Here is a 23,886-nt window from a genome sequence, read left to right as displayed (position 1 = left end):
TGAGACTGGGGTCATGGTAACCTTAGACACTGGTTTTCAAGAGGGGACCACAGCTGCTTTCTAAAAGCCGGTACTGGGAAGAGTGTCAGCCACCTAGTCAGTCTCTGCAGATATTTGAGGAATGAATTCTAGAGCAGTGACAATGTAAAGAGGCAAGCTGTGCTTGTTCATCTCACCATGTTCTGGGCTCAGACATTTCAACGGAATGGCGTGGTTATAAGGGCTGAGGTCACATGGTGACCTCTATTCACCTGTATTCACATTCCAGACTCAAGATGAAAAGAAACTTATTTAAAATCTCAGAAAGGGTGGACAAGATCTTTTCGATAATGATTCAGTGGCTTCAAACTAAGAAAACCAGTTTGCCTTCTCTGGTAAATAAGCTGTATTTAATATAACAGCTGGACTCAAATGAGATAATTTTTTAAAATGTGACCAAATGCAAGTTGCCACCCAACATGAAATGCAAAAACAGACTCTAAATTGGCAACATGGGACATGGACCCCTTACTGCTCTCTGTAGAATCATAACAGAAGATAAGACTCACACTGCAAGTTCCCAAAGGCTGAGAACAAAGAAATGCAAAGAAATTTTGAGACAAAAGATCGAGAGGCAGCATTTTAATACATAAACGGTCAGGTTAGGCCAGAGTGTTATTCTCCAAGTGTGGTGTGGCCCAGCAGTATCAGCATCCCCTGAGAACCGGTTAGAAATGTAGACTCTCCAGCCCCCTTCCCTCCCAGACTGACCAAACTCTAATAAGATCTCCAGGTGATTCGTATGCACATTAAAATTTGAGAAGAACTGGGCTAGGACATTATTAATGTGGGGTTCTGCTCTTAAAATGCGCTTTAAGGTAAAAACAAACCCATTTAAAGCATTTTAGATCATTCTTTACTCCATTCTCTCTGGGCAACACTGTCACACATCAAGTCCTGCTCTGGGACTTTGAGCCTCTCTTATGAATCACAAGTTGTACTGACGTTTGCTGTGCCATTTGTGTAGACAGTCTTCATGGATTACAAATTGGACTCTAAGACTTCCATCGGCTGTTCCTTGCCCAGCAACCCCAGGAGTTAGTTAGGTTGTATGATAACTTCCGTTTTTAGAGATGATGAAAACGAGACCAGGACTCACTCAAGGGGCATCAAGCAAATTTGTATCTGAATCAGATGAGAACTCAAGCTTTTGGGTTGCCAATGTGAGGCTCACCCAACTATGATGTCTTCCCTTTTTATACAAGATGGGTTTTTTTGCATGAGAGATTTTTTTAAAAGAACAAATCCATAGATAGAGCCATGCACATGGTGGCCCCTGGGATTGTGGAAGCCTAAGAAGGAGCTTTTCAGAAGAGATATATGTCTATGCAGAACACGCCCTACTGGGCCCAGCCTCCACATTCTTGCTGCAGCCCACACTGGCAGGTTCTGCATCCAGGAGCCTTGGAAACCTCAGAACCTCATGAGGGCTCATAGTCCGCTCATAAAGGTGGAGTGGAAATGATCCAGGATTACCATGAGGGCCATGGGTACTGCTGCTTCCTCGGTGGGTAAAAAATCTGTCTGCAATGCAGGAGACCTGGGTTCGATCTCTGGGTAGGGAAGATCCCCTGGAGAAAGAAAAGGCTACCCACTCCAGTATTCTTGCCAAGAAAATCCCACGGACTGGGGACAGAGGAGCCTGGTGGGCTACAGCCCGTAGGGTCACAAGAATCGGACAAGACTTAGCAACTAAACCACCAAGGATACTACTACAAAAAAAAGAGGTGGCATCGAGATGACAAGAACCTACCCTGAGAAGGATGCTCACTCTGATTAATTTGTTTCTTTCACAGATTTAGAAGAGCTTATGTAACTGGGCTCTGCCTAAATACATGTGATGGGCTTCACTAGTTTGGATAACTTTCTGCTCAATTTCAATTTCCCTGGTGCAAAGTGGAGCCACCTGATGACTTGGAAATGGTCAAGACTGTGTATCTGGCACTGACACCAATGTGCTTCTTCCTACCTCATCTGAATTTAAGATTTCTCTGTCAACCCCAACTAAACAAAGGCCCCAGTGGGATTTGTTCAGTTTCACCTGCCTGCACGGTGATTCTCCTAAGGTCCTCCAGAGAATGATTGCCAGGGCAGCTGCTTAAATCCCACCCCTTCCCCACCCTTCCTCTCTAGACATGCATGTCCAGTGGGACATCTTCCTATATAATTGATTAAAAAACAAAAAGACAGTACATTTTAAAATTCCACGTAAAAAGTATTGCTTTGCTACTGTGCTCCTGCCTGCTTGCTCACTACACGGTTTGGCAAAGGATAGAGTCATGAGGAATTCAAGGCTGAAGATGTTTGGGAATATTTTTAGCCGACACCAATGTACCTGGCACCTTGCACCCCTCTACAGCCCAGAGTTTTGGGGCTTGGCCTAAGGCAAAAACTACAAAGCAGCCTAATGAGCAAAATTATACAACAGGAATGTATGTGCATATTCGACATTGTTTCTTCTTTTCAGGGGCAGCCCTCTGGCTATGACCCATGCCCTCTCCAAGGGCAACGGAGGAATCCAGACAAAGCTTCTTCTGTTCACAGCTGCCAGCTCTTCCACTGCCCCTATGGCCCCAGGGACCTGCCCTGCTTCAAGTGGGCCCGAAGCAGCCCTGCAATTTCCACATGGGCGGGTGATTTCAGAGCGATGGACAAAGCCGTTTGGCCAGCCTACAGGAGAGAAAGAAAAGGAAAAACAAATTTTTATCCCACCGCAGAAAGGAAGGGTGAGTTGGGAACCAAGGATATACACAGGGCATAGAAGTCTGTTTCAAGCTTTCTCAGAGGAGAGGAGGAGACTCCAATGACATGAGGTCAGAGAAACGGGCTCCCTTCTGTGGAAACAGAAGGAAATTTGTGGGAAACTTGTGCCAATGAAAATAAAGAAGTGTCACTTGGTTTTTAACACTTTTTCTTTTTAAATCGGAAAACAGAGGAATGAAAACAACTCTTCCATTATTTCATTACACAGACCGAAACGAAAGTTAGCATTTTGGTGAATTTCCCTCCAATCTTTTCTTCTATGCAAATGTGTTGTTGGTTTTTATGTAGAGGAATGATCATGTGTATCAATTTTGAATGTTGCTTTTATTTTTAACTCATCATGATATGCTATGAGATTTTCCCTGCTCTTACACAGTCATCAGAACATATCATTTTTCTTATCCACTCTGTAATATTCCATTATTTACTGAACTATTTTCCTTCTACTGGAGATTTAGGTTGTTTCCAAGTCTTCACCATCATAAACTTAGTGCAGAAAGCATGCTCCCATTCCTAATTATTTCCTAAGGATCAATTCTTTGAAGTGGGTTTGCAGCTAGGAAGGGCACATTTATTTTTACCTCCTGATATTTAATACCACGCTACTTTTCTCACTTCAGTTGCAGTGCAGGGAGCTGCCTCCTGCTATCTAAAGAAGCTGCAGGCAGAGCAACTCTCAGTAGGCAGCACCATCTCTACACAGAGATGAGGGGAAGGGCTACCATGATGCAGGAGATGCTGAGCTCCATGAGGGCTCCAGCCTGTACCCAGAATTATGAAACCATAACAGCTCCAAAACCCACTTTTCTGGCAACTCATTTGGAGGCAAAATCCAACCTAAGGTTATCTCTGGTTCTTACTTAGCCCATTTAAATGTGTGAATATTTTTACATCTTGCAGCATAAACATTAATAAGTTGACACATGGGGGCCACCTAAGATTCACTAGAGTGCTCTCTACTGCGGATGGGGGAAACTACTTCCTAAAATGTGGAAATGCCACAGAAGCAGGTGGGAAGTGTTCACACTCAGCTAAAACCCCTTCAGTCTCTTCTCTGAGCTTCAGGATGGAGTCCAGCTGCCACCAGGGCCCCACACACACGTAAATAGCTATAATGCATGGCCAGAGGCCAAACAAGCAGCAGAGAAGCAGACTGAGCTCCAGAGAGGATGACCACCCTGTGTGTATGGGGGAAGGGTGGGGGACAGGCCAAGGAAGTGGCCTTTCAGCAGACAGGCTTCCCCAAACAGACAAAGATGAAGTTTTCCCTGAAAAGGCCTCGTGACTCCTTGGGCCCTGCTTTTATCAGTCTTTGTAACTTGATATTTGTGGGATTATTTGACAAATCTCAGTCCCCAAGAGGTCAGACACTGGATCTGGCCTGTTCTGCTGGCCCAGCCCCTGGCCCCATGCCTGCGGTCTGTAGGTCCTAATATGCACTGTTGAAAGAGGGAATGCCAGTGACATTATAACAGAGAGTATTCAAGTTGATCAAGAACTTGAGCCACCTGAATCCTAACGAATATGTTCCTAGAATGGACAAGTCTGGAAGAAAGCAAAGATGTTCCTCAGAGGCATCTTGTGAAAGCCCCACAGAGGCACTGGGGTTTATTTAGGCCTGTCCCCTGCTATACTTCATCAACCCGGAGGCTTCACATAAACACAAACAGTGTGATTAACCAGGCAAGAGTCACAGGGCCAGTCCCAGGGGACATGTGCAACTTAGACAGGGCCCACCTGGAGATGACAGCCTACATCTATGGGCTCTTCAACTACAGACATAGAAAGTGGGGGGGCCCATTCAGTTCAGAAAGTGTGGCCAGAGAGACCACCTGAGGAGGGTGTGTCCCTGAGATGACTCTGCTGGAGCACTGGGAACAGGTCCATGGCACGCAGCTCTGGTGGAAGTCAGGAATGGCAGGTCCCTATTCAGCAGCACTGCAGGCCCAGAGAGATGGCAGGGGCTCGGGCAGCCAGCACACCTGTGTGTGTGTGTGTGTGTGTGTGTGTGTGTGTGTGTGTGTCTGGTGGGGGGTTATCTTGCAGTATGACAAGAACTCAACAAGAAGCCACTGCACATCAGGCAAAGATGGGCAAGGCATAGTCTCTGCCTTCTCAGTTCAGTTCAGATCAGTCGCTCAGTCATGTCTGACTCTTTGCGACCCCATGAATTGCAGCACGCCAGGCCTCCCTGTCCATCACAAACTCCCAGAGTTCACTCAGACTCACGTCCATCGAGTCAGTGATGCTATCCAGCCATCTCATCCTCTGTCGTCCCCTTCTCCTCCTGCCCCCAATCCCTCCCAGCATCAGAGTCTTTTCCAATGAGTCAACTCTTCACATGAGGTGGCCAAAGTATTGGAGTTTCAGCTTTAGCATCATTCCTTCCAAAGAAATCCCAGGGCTGATCTCCTTCAGAATGGACTGGTTGGATCTCCTTGCAGTCCAAGGGACTCTCAAGAGTCTTCTCCAACACCACACTTCAAAAGCATCAATTCTTCAGCACTCAGCCTTCTTCACAGTCCAACTCTCACATCCATACATGACCACTGGAAAAACCATAGCCTTGACTAGATGGACCTTTGTTGGCAAAGTAATGTCTCTGCTTTTCAACATACTATCTAGGTTGGTCATAACTTTCTTCCAAGGAGTAAGCGTCTTTTAATTTCATGGCTACAGTCACCATCTGCAGTGATTTTGGAGCACAAAAAAATAAAGTCTGACACTGTTTCCACTGTTTCCCCATCTATTTCCCATGAAGTGATGGGACCAGATGCCATGATCTTCGTTTTCTGAATGTTGAGCTTTAAGCCAACTTTTTCACTCTCCTCTTTCACTTTCATCAAGAGGCTTTATAGTTCCTCTTCACTTTCTGCCATAAGGGTGGTGTCATCTGCATATCTGAGGTGATTGATATTTCTCCCGGCAATCTTGATTTCAGCTTGTGCTTCTTCCAGCCCAGCATTTGTCATGATGTACTATTCTAGAAGGTCTCAATTTGATAAGTGTTTTGGAGGCACAGACCAGATAAGCCCTTCCAAGGGTGAGCCTCGGGGTTGGGGGCAGGCATCCATCTTCACCACCACCTCCCCATCTTTCATCACTCTGGCTGCCCCAAGAGTCTGGGTGATCAATTTCTCCAATTACCTTCCAAACTTGGGGAAGACACCTTGCTGGCTGTTCTGGGGGTTCTGCATTCACAGCAACCTTTAAATGTTGGCAGGATGAAAGAACCCAATTTCAAGACATGATTCCTCTCTCAATTTTCCAACAGAGCACCTAAGTCTCCTTGGAAACTGAACATTGAAACAAGATGGTGATCATGATAAGGGCTGGATGCCACCCCTCTATGCACAGCAGGAGGCACAGGGCTTGGTGCTTGCTGGGTCCCCAGTCAGCTGTCCCTATCTCCCACTGACATTTCTCACCCAAGTCAATTTGGGGAATTTCTGCTGGGAAACGTCAGCAGGCAGTAGGAGACTGACCTCTGTGAGCTGGGATCTAGAACCTTCTGTGGGCCTGCTGTCTGACTGCCCGGGCAACCCTCTGCTCGCTGGGCATCACCTAACCCTCTCCACCCTCCCCTAGGACAGGCTTCTGTCACCATCTCCGGTTTAGCTGCCCCGTTCCTACTTCCCCAGCTTCCAGCCCTCCCCCAAACTGCAGCCAGCCTGGTCCTCAACCCTAGTCTGGCTCTTCCTGATCCAGCACTTGACTTGGATGGCTTTTCATCCAAGTTCAGTACTTCAATATTCACCTATACCAGAGTTTCTCAGCCTTGGCACTACTGACATGTTGGGCCAGATAATTTGTAATTCTTCACTGATGCTGTACATTGTAGGATGTCCAGCAACATCCCTGGCCTCTACCCACTAGATGCCAGGACTGACCCCTGCACATACTTATGACAGATAAAAATGTCTTCAGACACTGTGGGATCTCCCCTGGAGGGAAAAATCACTCCCGAATGAGAACCATGTCTCCCTTTGAGGACCAGTCTTCTCTGATTGGCCCCTCCTAACTCCAGACCTTCATCCTCCCTATTCCCTCCAGACACTGTGCGCAAATGCCCTGGTCCCTACTCATTCATGTGGTGGTTGCTTTGCATTTGGTCTCATGGTTCACCTATTCACAACAATAAACAGTTGCCATTAACTAAATATTTCTTAGATATCTAATAGGGGCTTTACAAATGTTACCATATTAAGGTCTGGTCTATTACCATCCTCATTTACAGACCAGCATACTGAGGCTCAGAGTGGTTAGGTGACCTGCCCAAAGGCACAGTTACACAGCCCAGTTTCAAACTCATGGGTTTTTAAAAGTCCATGCTTCTAACCACCACTCAATTTGTTGGAAGAACCATGGAGTCCTCCTGCCATGGCTCTTCCTCCACCTCCTGAAGGAAGCCACTGAGCTCTCTAGTCTGTGGCAGACTCTGCAAGATACCCTCAGTCTCACTGCTTGATGATACCTGCTAACCAGGGACTTGCAAAGATTCTGTCACCCGTCCTGCAGGCCTGCCCTCTCAGGCCTCCTCCATTGTCGTGGTTACCCATAAAAGGGCCCTGGGCCTGTTCCAGATTAAAGGGCTACCTCCTTCAGCCCCAGGCCAACCCTACAGGGAGCTCATTGACACAGAGCCTTTGTCTGACTGTATCCCATCTGGAAAAGGAGGCTCTTACTTCCAGAGCCCACCACTGTTCCCAGAGGCATTTCAAGAGGTTCTGTGCTCTCCACTGATCACAGAAATGACTTTGGACAGAGCTGGGGTTCGGGGGACCTGAAGACAAGGGGCAGGCCTGCCTGCTGCCTGAGTGTGGTGGGAGAGACTTGGCAGCTTGAATCACTGATGGAACAATGGTGGGGAGTTCAGAGGTGGCCTAGTAAGACAGGCTGTCCCTGGGTGGGGAGGGGGCTCTCTTTCCCTCCCCAGGCCTTTGTCCCTTTTGAACTGTGGATGCTAAGAAAATACAGAGAAGTCTGTTTAAAGCATTAAATTATAATGCCAGCATTAAGGACACTGGAGTCAGACCTGGGCTTGAATTCTCACTCCAAGAATAAGAAGCTTGTGACCTATGACTGCTACATAAGCACTCAAGGCCTCTTCATTCTTGTCAGTACAAAACAGGGATGGCAGGCTCTACCTCACTGGATCTTTTTGATATTTATTGATTGATTTATTCATTTATTTAGTCATTTGGCACCCAGGATCTTCAGCGGTGGCATGAAAACCCTTAGCGGCAGCATGTGAGATCTGATTCTTTAACTAGGGATCAAACCCAGGCCCCCTGCATTGGGAGCATGGTGTCTTAGCTACTGGATCACCAGGGAAGTCCCCCTACTGGACTATTGAGAGGATTCATGAGGTAGTGCATAGAAAGAGTTAGTTTTTATGAGTGTTCTTAGGAGTCTGATGGAGCTGGTTCTACTAGCTAGCTGTGTGACCTTGAACATGTTACTTCACCACTTGGTACCTCCGTTTCCTCAAGAGCAAAGAGCAAATTGATGGGTGGCATCAAACGGTGACTCCGTTGTTATGGGGTTTAAACAAGATGGTCTGAGGTAACTGCTTGGTATAGTACCTGGCACCGAGCCATCACGTGACATGGGTTAACTCTTCACTACTGTTATCTCATTATGGTCACCACCACCATCATCACCATCCTCATCGTTGCCATCACCATCGCCTTACAAGAAGACTGTCTGGCAATGCAGCTTCAGGCAGGGTGTCTCCATGAAATGGGCCCCTCTGTAAGGTGGGCCACTGTCCAAGAAGGGACATGATTTGCACATGGTTCCCTCCTCCTGCCTTTTGGGAGCCCCATGGACAGCAGAGCTTCCTTGCTCAAGCTGTGCCTCAAAGGACACATACTGTTATTGCCATGATCAGATGTGCTTCAGGGCTGAGAGCAGGCCTGGACATAACCCGTCAGAATGGTGTAAAAGGCTAGAGTTTGGGGTTTCCCAGCTGCAAGTCTCAGCATTTACATGGGTCATCTCATTTAAACCCAAGAACAGCCTTATGAGGTTAAATCTGTTGCTGCTGCCATATGCTTCCTTGAATTCTGCTGGCTGGCAAGGTACTTTCCAGGAAGGAAAGTGGAACACCCACTTGTTAATTGCCTATAAGTCTCACCTTGTCAGTAAGGCTGCTGTCGCAGGTTGGATGTGCCAGGAGCAGCCGCACCATGTCCGTGTTGCCATGGCAACAGGCCAGCATGAGGGCGGACGATCCATCATGGTCCTGTAGGTTGACATCTGCCTGGCAGCTCAGCAGCGCCTGGACCATGTCCCCCCTGTCGTGGCTGACTCCCAGCATCAGCGCCGTCTGGCCCCCCTGCACACAGAGAGCAGGGGTGTGGTCAGGTTGTGGCTGATGGGAAGGACCCCCTCTATAGCCTACGTGTAAGCAGGAAAGACTTCTCTGGAAAGTGACAGTTGATCTGAATCTCCATGGTATGGGACATATCTTCCTTAGCCTGGCAAACTTCTACTCTTTCCAAGACACCAGTCAAATGTACATCCTCTCTAAAGCCCTCAACTTACACGCCAAGCACAGGTTTCATAACACAACACTTACCATTTGGTACTGCAACCTCTCTCTTTCTCATGGGCTGTGACATCTTTGATGGCAAGGACTAAGTCTTTTTCATCTCTCTCTCCAGCACCTAGTCCCAAGTACATGCTGATAAATGTTGAATGATGGAATAAACAAAGGGTTTAAAAATCAGGAACATGGCTTCTGACTGCCTGCCCCAGCCTAACTTCCTCTAAGAAGCCTGGGATTGCTCTGAACGCCTCTGATATTTTCAGCTGAATGATACCCAGAACGCTCTTTTCTCACCGAGCTCTCTGCATGGTACTAAGGTCATCGCTAACCCACAACCATTGACAACACTCTTTCACTTGCTTGTAATAATCAGTGCACACGGCAATGGATCAGAGTCAGAAAGTGAGACAAAGCTCTGCTTCTGCTGTTTCCTAGTGTGTGACCCTGGCCACGTCACTTGGGGTCCCAGAATCTTGGTCAATCTTGGTCAGAGTATTTGTGAAAGTCAAATGAAATAAAGGGTATAAATATAAAAATGTGTGGTAGCTATTTTTTCTGATAACAAACTGATCATCATTTCTCCTGGATTTTCCTGTATATACACAGTACTCTTATATAACTTGATTATATATTTTGCACTCATGATTCTCTCCTGGGTTCCAGGCGGGTCAGGTGGGTCTCTCTGACTGAGTGTCAGGCTTTGTAAGGTTGTAAGAATGAGGTAAGGGCTCTGTTTTCTCTCCCTTCAGGTCCCCTGTGACTCTGAGCACAGTGTCTTACATGTAAAACATGTTGGCTGATGTGTTCACTGATTAAGGCTCCAAAATGCCGTCACTGATAGATTATGTTTCCCTGCCCAGAAGGCTGGGGCTTAGAGAAAAGGGGGTTTCAATCAGAAAAAGGCTGTCCCTATCATATACTGCTTATGTGAGTCTGGATAAGTTAACCTCTTGGTGATTTTTGCTGATCTGGTAAAACAGGAATGCTTAAGGATATTACGTACCCCCTGGGGCTATTGTGGGACCTGCATGCGGCCCAAATGTTATGTGTGTGAATGTGTTAGACACTCAGTTGTGTCCCTCTCTTCGTGATCCCATGGACTGTAGCCCTCCAGGCTCCTCTGTCTGTGGGATTTCACTGAAGTGGGTAGCTTAGCCATTCCCTTTTCCAGGGGATTGTCCCAACCCAGGGATCAAACCCGGGTCTCCTGCATTGCAGACATATTCTTTACCATCTGAGCCGCCAGAGAAGCCCAAATGTTGCATACATTTTAGCTATTGTTGTCTTTTTGAGTGTTAGAGATAATGTCTGACCACTGTGGCAATGTATCATTAGATGTCCTGGTTCCCCATTTCTCTGGAACTCAGATCTTTCCAGAGAAGACTCTTTGCTCTTTAGTTTGCTTATACCTGATCCGGAGGTAATGCTTGTTGACTGTACTAACCAGACCACAGTTTTCCCTCCAGGCCCCTCTCTCCGAGTGGTATGAAAGCCAGATGTCATAGACAGACGATTTCCTGTCTGCCCCCTGCCCGACTTGGGACCCTTTCCTTCCTCACCCCCATCCTGGCCTGGTTCCATACAATTTAATTCAACAAACATTTACAGAGCACTGTTACCAGCGTGGTGCAGTGCCGACCCTGGAGATACAGAGAGAAATAGGTAGCTTAGCCCAGGAGACTCCTGGCCTCCCAGCTCACTTCTATCTACCCTGATGCCCATGGCTCCCTTAATACCTAAAACCCCCAGGGGGCGCTGAAGAGCACAGCTACACTGTAATCCTTTTCTTCCCTTGGCAATGTGGGATGGGTCCCTTACTCTTCTAGAGCATTGGTTTCTCCTCTACAAGAAGGGCATATATTTTGATCATTAGCGAGCATTCTGCCTTCAAGAGGACCAACTGAGAAAAAAGATTTACTATGTTTATGGAAAACATTATTTGAAGTGAAAACAGCTTTATTGAGTCCTACAGTGTAAGCTATAGGTGAGTGAAAACACTTTAAAACCAGAAAGTAAGCTATGAATGCCTGATTTTTGCCACCAATAGGATCGCTATTGTGTGAAGTGGGCAAAAGGACTTTGCCATCAGGTTTAGCTGCGATCACCTTGGGCTGGGGTGGAGAGCAGAGTTAAATGGATTGTTGGGAGACAGTTTTCTATGGTATCTTGGTTTGCTGCAATCCTGTGAGTGAGGGACTATCTGGCCTTTTGTTTCACTGTCTTTTTAAGGAAGAACGTACAGTGAACAGCACTGGAGGACAGAGGTAGTGTCTCCTTCAGAACAGAGGGTAGTCATGCTTACTACCCAGTATGGAAGATTCAGGCTCCCTAAGCTCAGGGTTTCTCTCTAGTAACACAGCCCTCTCTGTGCACAGGGATCTGCTCCTCCTCACAGCGCCCTGTAGCTATTGGGACTCTGGGAACAGGTATAAATAGTGATGCTCTGACTACTGTTACCACTGGAAGTACCACACTGTCCTTTGGCAATAGGAGTCCTGTGTCTTCTGCCAGCATCCATGACACTGTGGCAGCTAACTTGTTAGCTTTAAGGGAGAGTACAATATCAGACCCTTCATAATTCTTGAGAGTAGGGCTATACCTATGATCACTCTAGGGGGAAAAGGAGAGTGGAATGCACTCCACTTATTCTCCTCTTGGTCAAAGATGGGCAAGTGGCCTCTTGAAGAGTTCCCATGTTCCATATGGAGCTCCATCTGACTCATAGCCCTACTGGCTAAGGGTTACACCTTTGTTCCATATTCTCAAGTAGAAGGGCCCTGCAGCTGAACAGAGACAACCCAACCCTCTGAACTGCTCTGTGATTCATGATCCCTCTATGTATCACCTCCAGGGGCTTTCTAGATCACAAGTAGCAAATGCCTTGTCCAGATGCTATCTGTGGGAACTTTCAGTTCAAGGAGTCCGGAAGGAATTTGCCAAGTTTCAGCCCAGAACATAGATTACAAGTTCATAACCTCTGTCCCAGCCTGTCTGGGCCTCAGGAGGCTCCAAGGAAACCAGAAGTCCAATCTTTGGATAGATGCCAGTTGGAGGGCCCAGACTTCTCGGGCTAAAAACTGGATCCATGGAGTTCCTCACCCCACTGGCAGAATAAAACTAGGAGGAGCCACATTCATTAAAGAGGAGATCATGTTCACTCCTCCTACCTGAGTAGCTTGGATGTTCACATTCCCTTCTCTTAAGAGCTTCCAGACAACAGCCATGTCTTCATCGGTCTCGGCAGAAGCCAGGGGAGTGATCATCACAGCAGTATAGCCAGCTTTGTTCTGATGGTCCACGTTGCAGACACCTGCAAGAGAAACACTGAAGCTGGAAGAGCTCTTAAAATGCCGGAAGCCAAGCTTTAGCCTGTTCAATAGGAGGCTTCCCGCTGGTTAAAGGGCCACAGAATAGAGCAATTCTTTCCCAGTGGTGGAATCTGTATTCTACATTTTTAGCAGCCTTTAACAGTGGCTACTTTTCTGAGGCTACCTAGCAAAAAAGGTGCAGAGGAGAGTCAGAGATGACCTAGGCCTATGACCTTGACTTTACTTCCTAAAGTGGGGCACTATTATTCATATTTTACAGATAAGGACACTGAAGGTGTCCTTCAGTGGAGTGAAGAAGGTGAGTGAAACTCTGTCAATGCCCCAGTGAAGGAGAATCGAGAGCAGGACTCACTCATTGGGTGTCAGGTCTATCTGACGCTAGAGCCCATCACTCACACAGCCTCACGTCGCCCTCAGGTGTGCATTTCGGGTCTTGCTCTGTGTCTACGTATAACTCATAAACCACTGGCTGTGGTTGTAGGTCCTTTCAAAGGCCTAGTGATACCTTGTGAAATGGACCAGAGGACATGAAAAAATGCCCCAGGATAAACACAGAAATCTTCTGGGAATAACCAACTCATTTGAGAAGTACAATAGAAAAACACTTCACAAATCTTTATATTAAAGCAATTAAGAATATACATTTCACAAAAGAATGGAAAACTGGCATATTTTTAAGATGAAGTATTACATGAGAACTCAAGGGAAATTTCTGCTTCATAACCCTGGGGATATGCATTCACATCCATCCCCACCAAAGGAGATGGAGGAGATCATCAGCCTGTTGCCTGAAGGCTCCCACCTTTTAAGGGCAGTTGTTGTTGCTTAGTTGTGTCCAACTCTATTGTGACCCCATGGGCTGTAGCCCACCAGGCTCCTGTCCATGGAACTTTCTGGCAAAGAATACTGGAGTGGGTTGCCATTTCCTTTTTCAGGGGATCTTCCTGACCCAGGGATCGAACCCATGTCTCCTGCAGACTCTTTATCACTAAGCCACCAGGGAAACCCTTTAAGGGGTGTACAACTTGGAGAAGGAAATGGCAATCCACTCCAGTATTCTTGCCTGGAGAATCCCATGGACAGAGGAGCCTGGTGGGCTACAGTCCACGGGGTCACAAAGAGTCGGACACGACTAAGTGACTAACACACACACACACAGCGTGAAAAACTAAATCTTCCCTGTGCTATTGCTCAGGAGAAAAACTCTGTGTCTCTTTAGGCCAGTAATAAAACTACCTCAGTAGAGTAAGTCTGAGACTTCCTTAGCATTTTTTCTGTAAAAGGGAGATAATAAAAGAACCTGTAAGGTTACTGTGAAATTTAATGAGTTAATATATTAAGAGCACTTAGAATGGCAGCTAGCACATAATAAACACTCAATGAGCATTAACTGTTCCTGCTATTATTGTCCAGAATGGTATTCTTATCGTCACATCCTTACTACTTGCTCTTGAAGACCCAGATATTCATTAAAACAAATCTGGTTTATGACAAAGTGTTAGTTAGACTTACTCATAAGTTCTGTGCAAGGGGAAAAAAATAATATTTGGCTGACAGTCCCTCCACCCCAAACAATTCTTCAGAAATGTGTCATAATGGACCAGGATGCCAATGGATACAGTTGTGCTCATGAATCAGCAGTTTCCTCACTGAAGCTTCCCTGACCACTGTCATGACCAACTGAGCTATGAAAGGCAAATATCAGCTCCATTCAATGCCTTATAACCCCGTTCTGATAAAGATGGGAATATTTATCTGCATTGCCTGGTTAATGACTTTAAAATTTTTACCCCATGACTATTTTATGTTTGCTTTTAAGATGTGTAAATGAGCCTCAGGTTACGACTCTCTATGCTCTCTTCAGAAACGTGACTCAGTAGAATGACTAATTCCCCCCCAGGGGCTCTGAAAAAGGACTGAGGACCCCCCACACACACTTTCAAGGCAATGTTTCTGAGCAGCTCCAGTGACCAAACCAGCCCTCCCCAGAGGTGAGGGGCAGACTCTTGACTGAACATTCTCTGAGTCAGCCAGCTTCTCCTCTACAGAGGTGTCTCGGTAAAACAGAGCACGGTTCACAAAGGACTAGGCTGGTGGAGGTGCACCCATGACCCTATTCTCAATAACGATGAGTCACTTCGGTGCAGCCTTTTACAGTTTGTAATGTGCTTTCCAGATTCTGCACAAATGGCTGGGAAGGGGGCCCAGTTGGGAGTGGGACAGATCTGCCCTCCTCGACACCCCTTCTACAGTGAGGGAAAGGAATGGGACTCTCAGACCGTCTCCCCAACCAACCAACCCACCCCATTCTTTATGCTTGTGGCTGTTTAGCTATTTCAGCATGTTAAAGGGAAAAGCTTCCAAACCACTTTATGGTTGATGAGTATTGACTGGATCTCAGAAAACATCAGCAGAAATTTATAACAACCAAATCAAAGGTGATCTGTTCTTTGCGACTTCATGGACTGTAACCCACCAGGCTTCTCTGTCCATGGGATTTCCCAGACAAGAGTATTGGAGTGGGTTGCCATTCCCTTCTCCAAGTGATCTTCCCAACCCAGGGATTGAATGTGTGTCTCTTGAGTCTCCTGCATTGGCAGGAGGATTCTTTACTACTAACACCATCCAGGAAGCCTTTTAAGCAGTAGCGTTGCTGTTATACATGTTCCATAATGAAAAGCCCTAAGACTGAATACAATAATTGGAACCCAGAGGCATAGGAGGGTGTCTTTCTCAACTGAGCTACCATTTTGATGGTATCCATGGAATGGTGAACCACTCCAGTGTTCTTGCCTGGAGAATCCCAGGGATAGGGGAGCCTGGCGGGCTGCCGTCTCTGGGGTCACACAGAGTCAGACATGACTGAAGCGACTTAGCAGCAGCAGCAGCAGCATGAATCCATGAAGAATGTTAGAAATGTAACTTTATCTTCCTCTGATGATGTGGGATGCAGAAAGAACTTGAGGTTATCATTACATACATCACCTTTCCACACAGGTAAAGAGCCTCAAGGCTACTTAAGAGAATTTTGAAGAATGGGAAACTTACTGGAATTTAATCTAACTCCCAGGAGTCATCCATCCACACTTTCATCTAACAAATATTTTCACTCAACACCCACCATGAGCCAGGAAATGGACCAAGTGCTGGTGATACTGAAAGGAATGAGACAGGCAGAGCCTCTCCTGCATTAGCTCAGTTCTGTTAGAACTCAGATAGAAGTGACAAGCAGAGATCACCTAACGAAAGAAATAGGATGTTCCACTAGAGAGAGATGGGGCAGCCACTTTAGATGGATCACTTTCTGAGGTGACATCTGAGCTGTGACTTGAACAATGAGAAGGGACCAGTCATGAAAAGAGTTTCAGGTGAAAGGATCCAGATGGAAAGAAAATGCAGAAGTCCCAAGGTGGGAATGAGTGTGGTGACTCTGAGGCCACGTGGCTGGAATGGAAGGAAGGAGGGTACATGGTGGCTGCAGAGAAAGGAAAGGCAGACAGGCCTGGACCATCTGGGATACCTGAAGGCCAGGCTGAGGAAGCCGCCTTCTGATCCAAGAGTAAGGGGAAGCCATGGGAGGGATTTAAGCCGGTGGAGGGGTGAGGGGAATGAGATTCACATTGCAGGAAAGTTGTTGCATCTGGAATTTGGACTTCCTGACACCTGTTTAAACTTCCCCTGTAGTCTCTAAATTAGGATTACACATCTAGCATGTGCTTTGATTCCTGGATTCCACAGTATGGACTTCAAACCCCAGCAGTGCGCTTAGTCATTGCGTGATCTGTTGACTTTTCTGAGAGTCACTTTCATTGTCTATAAAAAAAGGGATAATCATTCTACTAACAGGATAGTTATGAAGACTAAATGAGATCTCAGGTGCCAGAGGCTTAGTAGAGGGAGGGCCTAATCCATGGATATCATCTGGGGTTTTATATCTCTTGTAGGTACCATCCTAAATATCCTTCATACAGCTTTCCTAAACTCACAGATGACATTTGACTGGGACCCACACACCTTCAGTCAGTCCCATCACCCTGCACTCATACCACCACTCCTAGACTGCTTGATATTGTCACACCCTCTGTTGAAACTCCACTACAAGCCCTGTGGTATTGTATCAGCAGACACAAAGGTTTTTATTTGACTCTTAACTGCCTTTTCCAGCTCCTAAGAGGGTCAAGGCCATTTGCAATGATTCTCCACCAGAGGGAAGAGTCTTCCCTTTCTCCAGATCCTGAACAATGAAGAATCTAATGCTCACTTCCCTTTTCTCCTCCTCAACATCTCTCTGGACCTTCGCCCACCTCCTTTCCTTTTGCTTCCATCTCAGAAAAAATAAATATCCCAGCAGCTTGCCTAGGCTGATCTCATCTGTCTCTGCTGTGGATTCCAGGTTTTTCCAGCTCCTGAAAGACCATGCTCTATCAAGCATCTTCTCTCCTCTGTATCTTTAATCTCTCTCTTTATTTCTCTCTCTCTTTCTCTGTGTGTCTCTCTTGAATTCTCAGACAACAAATATATTCAGATCTCTGCAATCCAGTTTCCTTCTAACAACCCCCTGAAACAATTGTTTCCAAAGTCACCAGTGACCTTTTTCCAAACCTGCCAAATCTTGGCTTCATCTGCCAGAGACACTATAGTACAGTATTTGACCCAGTGAACAATCTTTTTCCTTCTTGACATGATCCTCTTCATTGGCCTGGGACATTTCTCTGTCTGCAGGAAACTACCCACTGCAGTGCACCTTCCCTGCTCTCTAAGTGTTGTGTTAGTCATTAAGTTGTGTCTGACTCTTTGTGACCCTATGGACCATGGCCCACCAGGCTCCTCTGTCCATGGGATTTCCCAGGCAAGAATACTGGAATGGGTTGCCATTCCCTTCTGCAAGGGATCTTCCTGATCGAGGGATCGAACTTAGGGCTCCTGCATTGCAGGTGGATTCTTTACCATCTGAGCCACCAAGGAAGCCCTTCCTGCTCTCTCAGCAGAATGTTATCTCCCTTCTTTTCAGTCCTGAAATCACACTCTACACCTCTCTCTTGGGAGTCATCATCCTGCTCCATCCTGACTGTCAAGCTGTAAACTCCTGGGAAGGCAAGAGCTCCATGTAGGTCACATCTGTGGTGGTAGGCAGTATGGACATCATACATAGTCTACACATATCTGAGGAAGGATGAATGAATCAAATTGAGTCAAATTGATTAAATGGAGCTATGGCCTTAAACTCTTGAGAATCCCTTGGACTGCAAGGAGATCAAACCAGTCAATCTGAAAGGAAATCAATCCTGAATATTCATTGGAAGGACTGATGCTAAAGCTGAAGCTCCAATACTTTGGCCACCTGATGTAAAGTGCCGATTCACTGGAAAAGGCCTTGAGGCTGGGAAAGACTGAAGACAAAAGGAGAAGGAGGTGGTAGAGGATGAGATGGTTAGATAGTATCACTGACCCACTGGACATGAATTTGAGCAAATTCCAGGAGATAGTGAAGGACAGGGAAGTCTGGCGTGCTGCAGACTCCAGGGCAAAGAGGTGGACACAACTGAATGTCTGTGTGCACATTTGCATGGCCTAAATTAAAAAGTACTTATGAAGATGGTAAAATGTGACCTTTCCTAGAGGAAGTGTGGTATAGCACTGGAATTGGACAAACTGAATATAAAGTCTGACTCTACCACTTACCAGCACTGTGATCTGAGCAAATTTTATAACTTTCTGAGCTTCAGTTTCCTCAACTGTAACATGAGAATAACGATACCTACATCACAAATGTGAAGAATACATGATATAATAAAGGCAAAATGGTCTGGCCCAGCTCCTAGAGTACTGGAGGAATTCAGAACAGTGAAAAAGCTCCTTGCTGCAAAGAAGTGGTAACAGAACTGCCCTTCAGAGAGGGACCCAGGTAGCACAGGTGCCAGCGTTTCTGACCTGTCTCCAGCAGCAGCTTCACGATGGAGAAGTTAGAGTGGGACACACTGTAGTGAAGAGCTGTGTTCCCGTTGCCGTCAGCCAGATTGACAAGCAGCTTTAGCAAGTGTGGGGAGTGAGGCTGGACCCCGTGGAGGTAGGAGGCCACTACGGCAGGGCTGGATGACTTCCGGCTGGAGATGCGGAACCACTCTTGACTGATGGTGTTCAAGCTCTGCTTCTGAAATACCAACACATTCCAATTCCAGAAGGTTACCTACCCAGGTGCTCCAGCTGGGGTGTCAGTTTCCACTGGGAAAGGTCAGCTTAGGTTCCTTCCATGTATATCCCTTCAATTCCCTCCAACTCTCACTGCAATTTACTCCTGCAGGGCTCAGAGCTAGAAGGGTGCGGGGGTACCCAGCACCACTCTTTGAACCTGCGGGATTGGCTCCCCCATCATGTTAGGTAGACAGGAGGACTGGGAGAGCAGCACAACAGCCAGTAACACGACACTTGGGGACAGCTTGAGTCCACTGTACATTTAGATCACATTCCCCATAAGCACAGGATAACCAGGACCCCCTCTTTCACACATTTACACCAGCCTGTGTTGACTAGCCCAGACTCCACTGGGGTACCTGCATGTTTTTAACAGGCATAGCTGGAGAGTCACGACATTAATGGGAAAAATGCACACTGAAAGCTAAAACAAACAACATGCCCAACATATGCATGAAGTAAAATCCAAACAGATGTGCTTGAAATATTTTTGGCTTTGAAGCTTTGCTAGGACTTTCAGAGAAAATGGTTAAACAGCCTATGGCAGGATCCCACTATCTGCAATATTCCAAGTAAGGAGAGTCCCAGAGCAAATGACACCAACTCTGCACGTGACATGACCTAAGTGTTTTAAATGGAATATGATTAGATTATTTTCCTAAAGGGAAGGAGAAACAATGGGCCTGTGATTGTAAGAGATGAGTTCATATTCATTCCAGAAAGGGCACTGGACTGGGAGTCACTAAACTTGTAGGGCCCAGGCTTAAGTCCTGGCTCAGCTGCATGGCCTTGGAAGTTCTAATACATTTTGAATCCTTCTCATGCTATCTACAAAATGAGGTTGAAAAAAGGGCTTGGTTTCCAACCTCTCATGCTCTGCCAAATGAGGTCCCTGCACACCCTGCTTTGTCTCTAAGGTGGGGAGGGGTGTTCTGTGCTTTGATCCTAATGTGTGTGACGTCAGGTTGGCATGTCCTCTAACTGCTTTTCTACACAGAATCAGTGGACTCTTTTGTGACTGAAACATTTTTTTATGTATCAGAATATCTCCTTTACCTATGGAATCTTCAGAAGAATCTGGAGAAAGACCCTAATATTAAGGAACATACTGGAAGATTTTAATTGAAGATCTAGGAAATAACTTAGCTCTGTAATTCATTGAAGAATAAGTAGCAGGAGTTTTAATCAATATCCACACCACATATTGGTTCTTTAACAATCTGGGAACAAGTTATTTGCCAAATCAGCGAAGATAAAATACTAATGAAAATGGACTAATCGATCATTTTTACTCCTAAGGCTTTTCTGCAAAGGAGAACAAAATGGGCTTTAAAAATGCTTACATACTGTTACATATTGGGTCTTATCCGTGGCCCTCACGACATGGGAAAATGCGTCTATATCAGTACCTCTTGATTCAAGCAGAAATTAATCCTTAAATGTTTAATCTCTGTGGGCCATGATGGTGTTAGGGAGCAAATAGATGTATTTGCTTGCTTTTGGTCTCTTGACCCACAGGTGCACTTCAAGAAAAACAGTCAAGACTACATAACAAAATGCCAGGGCCTGAGGAAGTGGAGACGTGCAGTTCACCACTCTCATTTTATTAATGAGGAAACCAGAGCCCTGAGCATTGAACTGACTCACTCAGTATCTCACAGATGGCAGTCCGGGGAACAGAACCAAGGTTTCCATTCCACCTGCTCTTTTTCTCTCTACCCACAGTTCTATCAAACTGTGAGGTAATTTTGAGCCTAAGCCACAAATGATCCCATGACATATTCGGGGCGGGATGCCTAATAACATTTGGTAAATGCCTCTGAGCCCCAGCCCTGGTTCCTGTACACATGCACAGGTTCCACTTTCTCAACACAATCCATCACCTTGGGCAGCAAATTTGGGCAAATGAGACAGCACACAGCAAAGAGGGGTCCCAAGCACACCCACAAAGCTTCCTCAGTTGCAAGACCCAAGTCGTCGAGTGGAACTAACAGCTTAAACAGTACAGAAATCTTTACATGACGATGACAAATCAGAGTACCAAGAGCTGGTCAGTGGTCGTCCCAGTTTCTGGCAGATGTTGGCTCAATACCCGGCATGCATTAAGGAATTCTTCTGAGGGTTTATATCTAAAGAAAAAAATTAATTCATATATATATATATGTATCAGTCTCCATCTTGATAAAAAAAAAAAGTCCCCTACCTTGACTTTCACTCTCATTTTTCACTTTCACTTCTCAGCAACTCAGACATCCAAACTAGGCAACTTCTCAGGGTCAGGGGCATTCCTCAGAAACACTGAGTGAATACAGCCTCCTGTCGAACAGGGCTGACTTCTGAACAGGGCTGACTTCTGAACTCTTCTGAAGAATGAGCCAAGCATATTTCCCTTTGGATCCTGCTGTTTTCAGGGGATGAGGTCAAATCACCAAAGCATTTTAGGGGGCCATGGGCCCCACTGTAATTCCTGACATGCTGGGAAAGGGAGGGTTATCTTTCTGACTTTGGAGCAAAAGTTTTCTGCCTGAGTGACTTAAAAAATGCAAAGGACCCACTCCACAGCATCAAGTTTCTTCAGGTTATTCTTCCATGAAGGATATAGTAAGCACTAATAGAGTCAATCGAATGAAAATTGATAGCACCAGGGCACTCTCAATGATACGCATTATTGCTGCACTGGTAAAAGGGCAGGCTTGGCACTGAGAGGCCTCGGCTGGGAGTCAATGGCATTGGTCACCATGAAGCCCCACTTTCACCAAGTCCTTACAGCGCTGCTATGATGGAGCAGCCCTGTGGCCCTGCTGGACAGTCAGCTGCCATTCACTCCTGTCTCTTCTTCAGCAACCGGGTTGAGGATGGTGATAATGATAATTAATGGCACTTACTACTCTCACTTCTCCCATTTACGGGGAATCTACTATGTGGCAGGCCCTGCACCAGGCATTTTACATACTTTTTCTCATTTAGTCCTCAGACCAAATCTATCAGGTTGCTACATTTTACAGATGAGGAAACTGAGGCGACCACAGCTTAAGTACCTTGTCTAAAGTAATACTGTGGCAGATGTAGGATTTGAAGCAAGTATGTCCACTCCAAAGACAGTATTCTCATCATCATGCCAAAGGACCTCCCATCACTTTAAAAGACCAGGTTATGTCAGCATGGCCAATGAGAGAGGCAGAAAAACATGTGAAAGAATTACAAAAGACCTAAATCAAAGGACTTCCCTGGTGATACAGCGGTTGAGAATCTGCCTTCCAACGCAAGGGACTCGGGTTCGATCCCCGGTTAGGGAACCAAGATCCCATAAGCCACGGAGCAACTTATCCCATGCTATGTAACTACTGAGCCTGTGCACTCTAGAGCCTGTGCTCCACATCAGAAGAAGCCATAGCACACCACAATTAGAGAAAACCCATATGCTGCAATACAGACCCAGAGCAGCCCAAAAGGAAGAACCAAAGTTGAAATACTCACTCTGCTAGTTGTGCCACCTAACTTCCCTAAGCCTCTCTTTCTACATCTATAAAGTGGGTCTTCTAATAATTACTACCTTACAGATTGTTAAAAGGATTACATCAAGAAAATGCATGTCAAGTCCTTTAATTTTCAGTGCTAGGACCATGTTAGCTTCATATGCAGAGCTCTGTCTATGACAGTATAATCCATGAAGGCAGGAGTTAGATCTGTTTCAGTCAACCAATGCATAGAACCTGGCATAGACTAGAAACTCAAATAAATACTGTTGAATAGATGGATAAAAGAATTAACAAATAAACAAATGACTGGATACAAAGGTGAACAAATACACTCACTCTTTCTCAAAGGATCATGTGCCCCATGGGTCCCCATCTAACTTACCTCTCAGTCTTGGGATGAGGGAGCTCTTCGCCAGGCCCAGTTTCCTGGTCTGTGTCGCGGGTGCCCTCAGGGGTGCCCTGGCCCACCCTACAGCTGAGGTGGGCATCCTTGCCCCGCCTGGGTTCTGGGCCATCACATTTCTTCTCAGCCTCGCTGTCAGACAAGTCTTCTGGGGAGCTGTCCTCACCACTGGTCTCCTCACTTGAGGTGGTCTCATAGCTGTCGAAGGAGACAGGGTCACTCATTCTGTGCTTCCTGCCCAGTGCTCATGTCAACACAGGTGAGAACTCAGTGGATTTTAGATAACACTGGCCTGCTCACTAACCTTGTCCTTCATTGTCTACGCCTGCAGGCCTGGGCAAGGGGACTCCCAGGAAATTTACTGTCAGAGGAGCATGCTTTTAAGAGCTCTAACACTAGAGGCCATTGGAGAGTAAAGGTAATTAACTAAGCTCTTTGCAACAAACATACAAATAGCCCATGGCCTAATTGGCCATGCATTCAGATGATTCAGAAAGGCAATCCAAGGTTCTCATGAAAGCATTTAATTCTGGAATCCTAATGTCCCGTACAGAGAGGGAACCAGATCTAGGCAAACATCCCCGACCCCTACACTGAATTCTCTGAATTGCCTGACAAATCCTCACATCTCCGGGTGATAGTGAAGCCTCCCTTTAGACCCCTGTTCTAGCCCAGCTTACCCCTGGCAAGGGTGGAACCATCTGCATCTACTCCTGGGACACAGCTGGGAATCCTGAACCTAGCACCTGCCTTTCTCAGTCGCTATTTCATCCACAGCTTGGAAGAGCAAAAGTGTGGGTGTAGGTCACGTGACTCGTGGCTTTCCCACCCTGGCAATGATCCTTATGTTCAGTTATATGTAACTCTATAGAGGTGGTAGACCAGACACCATGGAGGAAAGTTCTGGAAGACTTATTGATCTCTCTGCTGATGGTCAACAAGAGACCTCTGATGGAGGATGCTCCAGATAAGATGAAGACTTCAGATTCTTGGCCCACTGGACACTTCCACAGAGACGAGGCGAGACCAGTGCCATTCTCATGCTCTGTCTCTGAACAGTGGTCCCTATGCAAGGACCCTGTGCTGAATGAATTTGCAGACCCAACCTGCTCGCTGGTATGCTTGCAT

General features: G+C 46.2%; 1 protein-coding gene across 2 annotated transcripts in view; it reads right to left on the bottom strand.

Moving 5' to 3' along the window:
* Positions 1 to 997: 997 nt before the first annotated feature.
* The window catches only part of KANK4 (KN motif and ankyrin repeat domains 4), a 75,196-nt gene continuing 52,307 nt past the window's right edge, over positions 998 to 23,886 (bottom strand). For both annotated transcript variants that reach the window (XM_027537061.1, XM_027537060.1), the window contains 6 exons: positions 22,738 to 22,956; positions 20,918 to 21,005; positions 18,616 to 18,835; positions 12,523 to 12,665; positions 8,942 to 9,142; positions 998 to 2,709 (listed from right to left, as the gene is read on the bottom strand). In XM_027537061.1, the coding sequence (XP_027392862.1) occupies positions 2,605 to 2,709; positions 8,942 to 9,142; positions 12,523 to 12,665; positions 18,616 to 18,835; positions 20,918 to 21,005; positions 22,738 to 22,956 (976 nt within the window). In that variant the 3' untranslated portion in view covers positions 998 to 2,604. The remainder of the gene's footprint in view (positions 2,710 to 8,941; positions 9,143 to 12,522; positions 12,666 to 18,615; positions 18,836 to 20,917; positions 21,006 to 22,737; positions 22,957 to 23,886) is intronic.

The sequence above is a fragment of the Bos indicus x Bos taurus genome, chromosome 3 (assembly GCF_003369695.1).
Source record: "Bos indicus x Bos taurus breed Angus x Brahman F1 hybrid chromosome 3, Bos_hybrid_MaternalHap_v2.0, whole genome shotgun sequence".
Lineage (NCBI taxonomy): Eukaryota > Metazoa > Chordata > Mammalia > Artiodactyla > Bovidae > Bos > Bos indicus x Bos taurus.
This window is presented reverse-complemented; position numbering and strand designations above follow the sequence as displayed.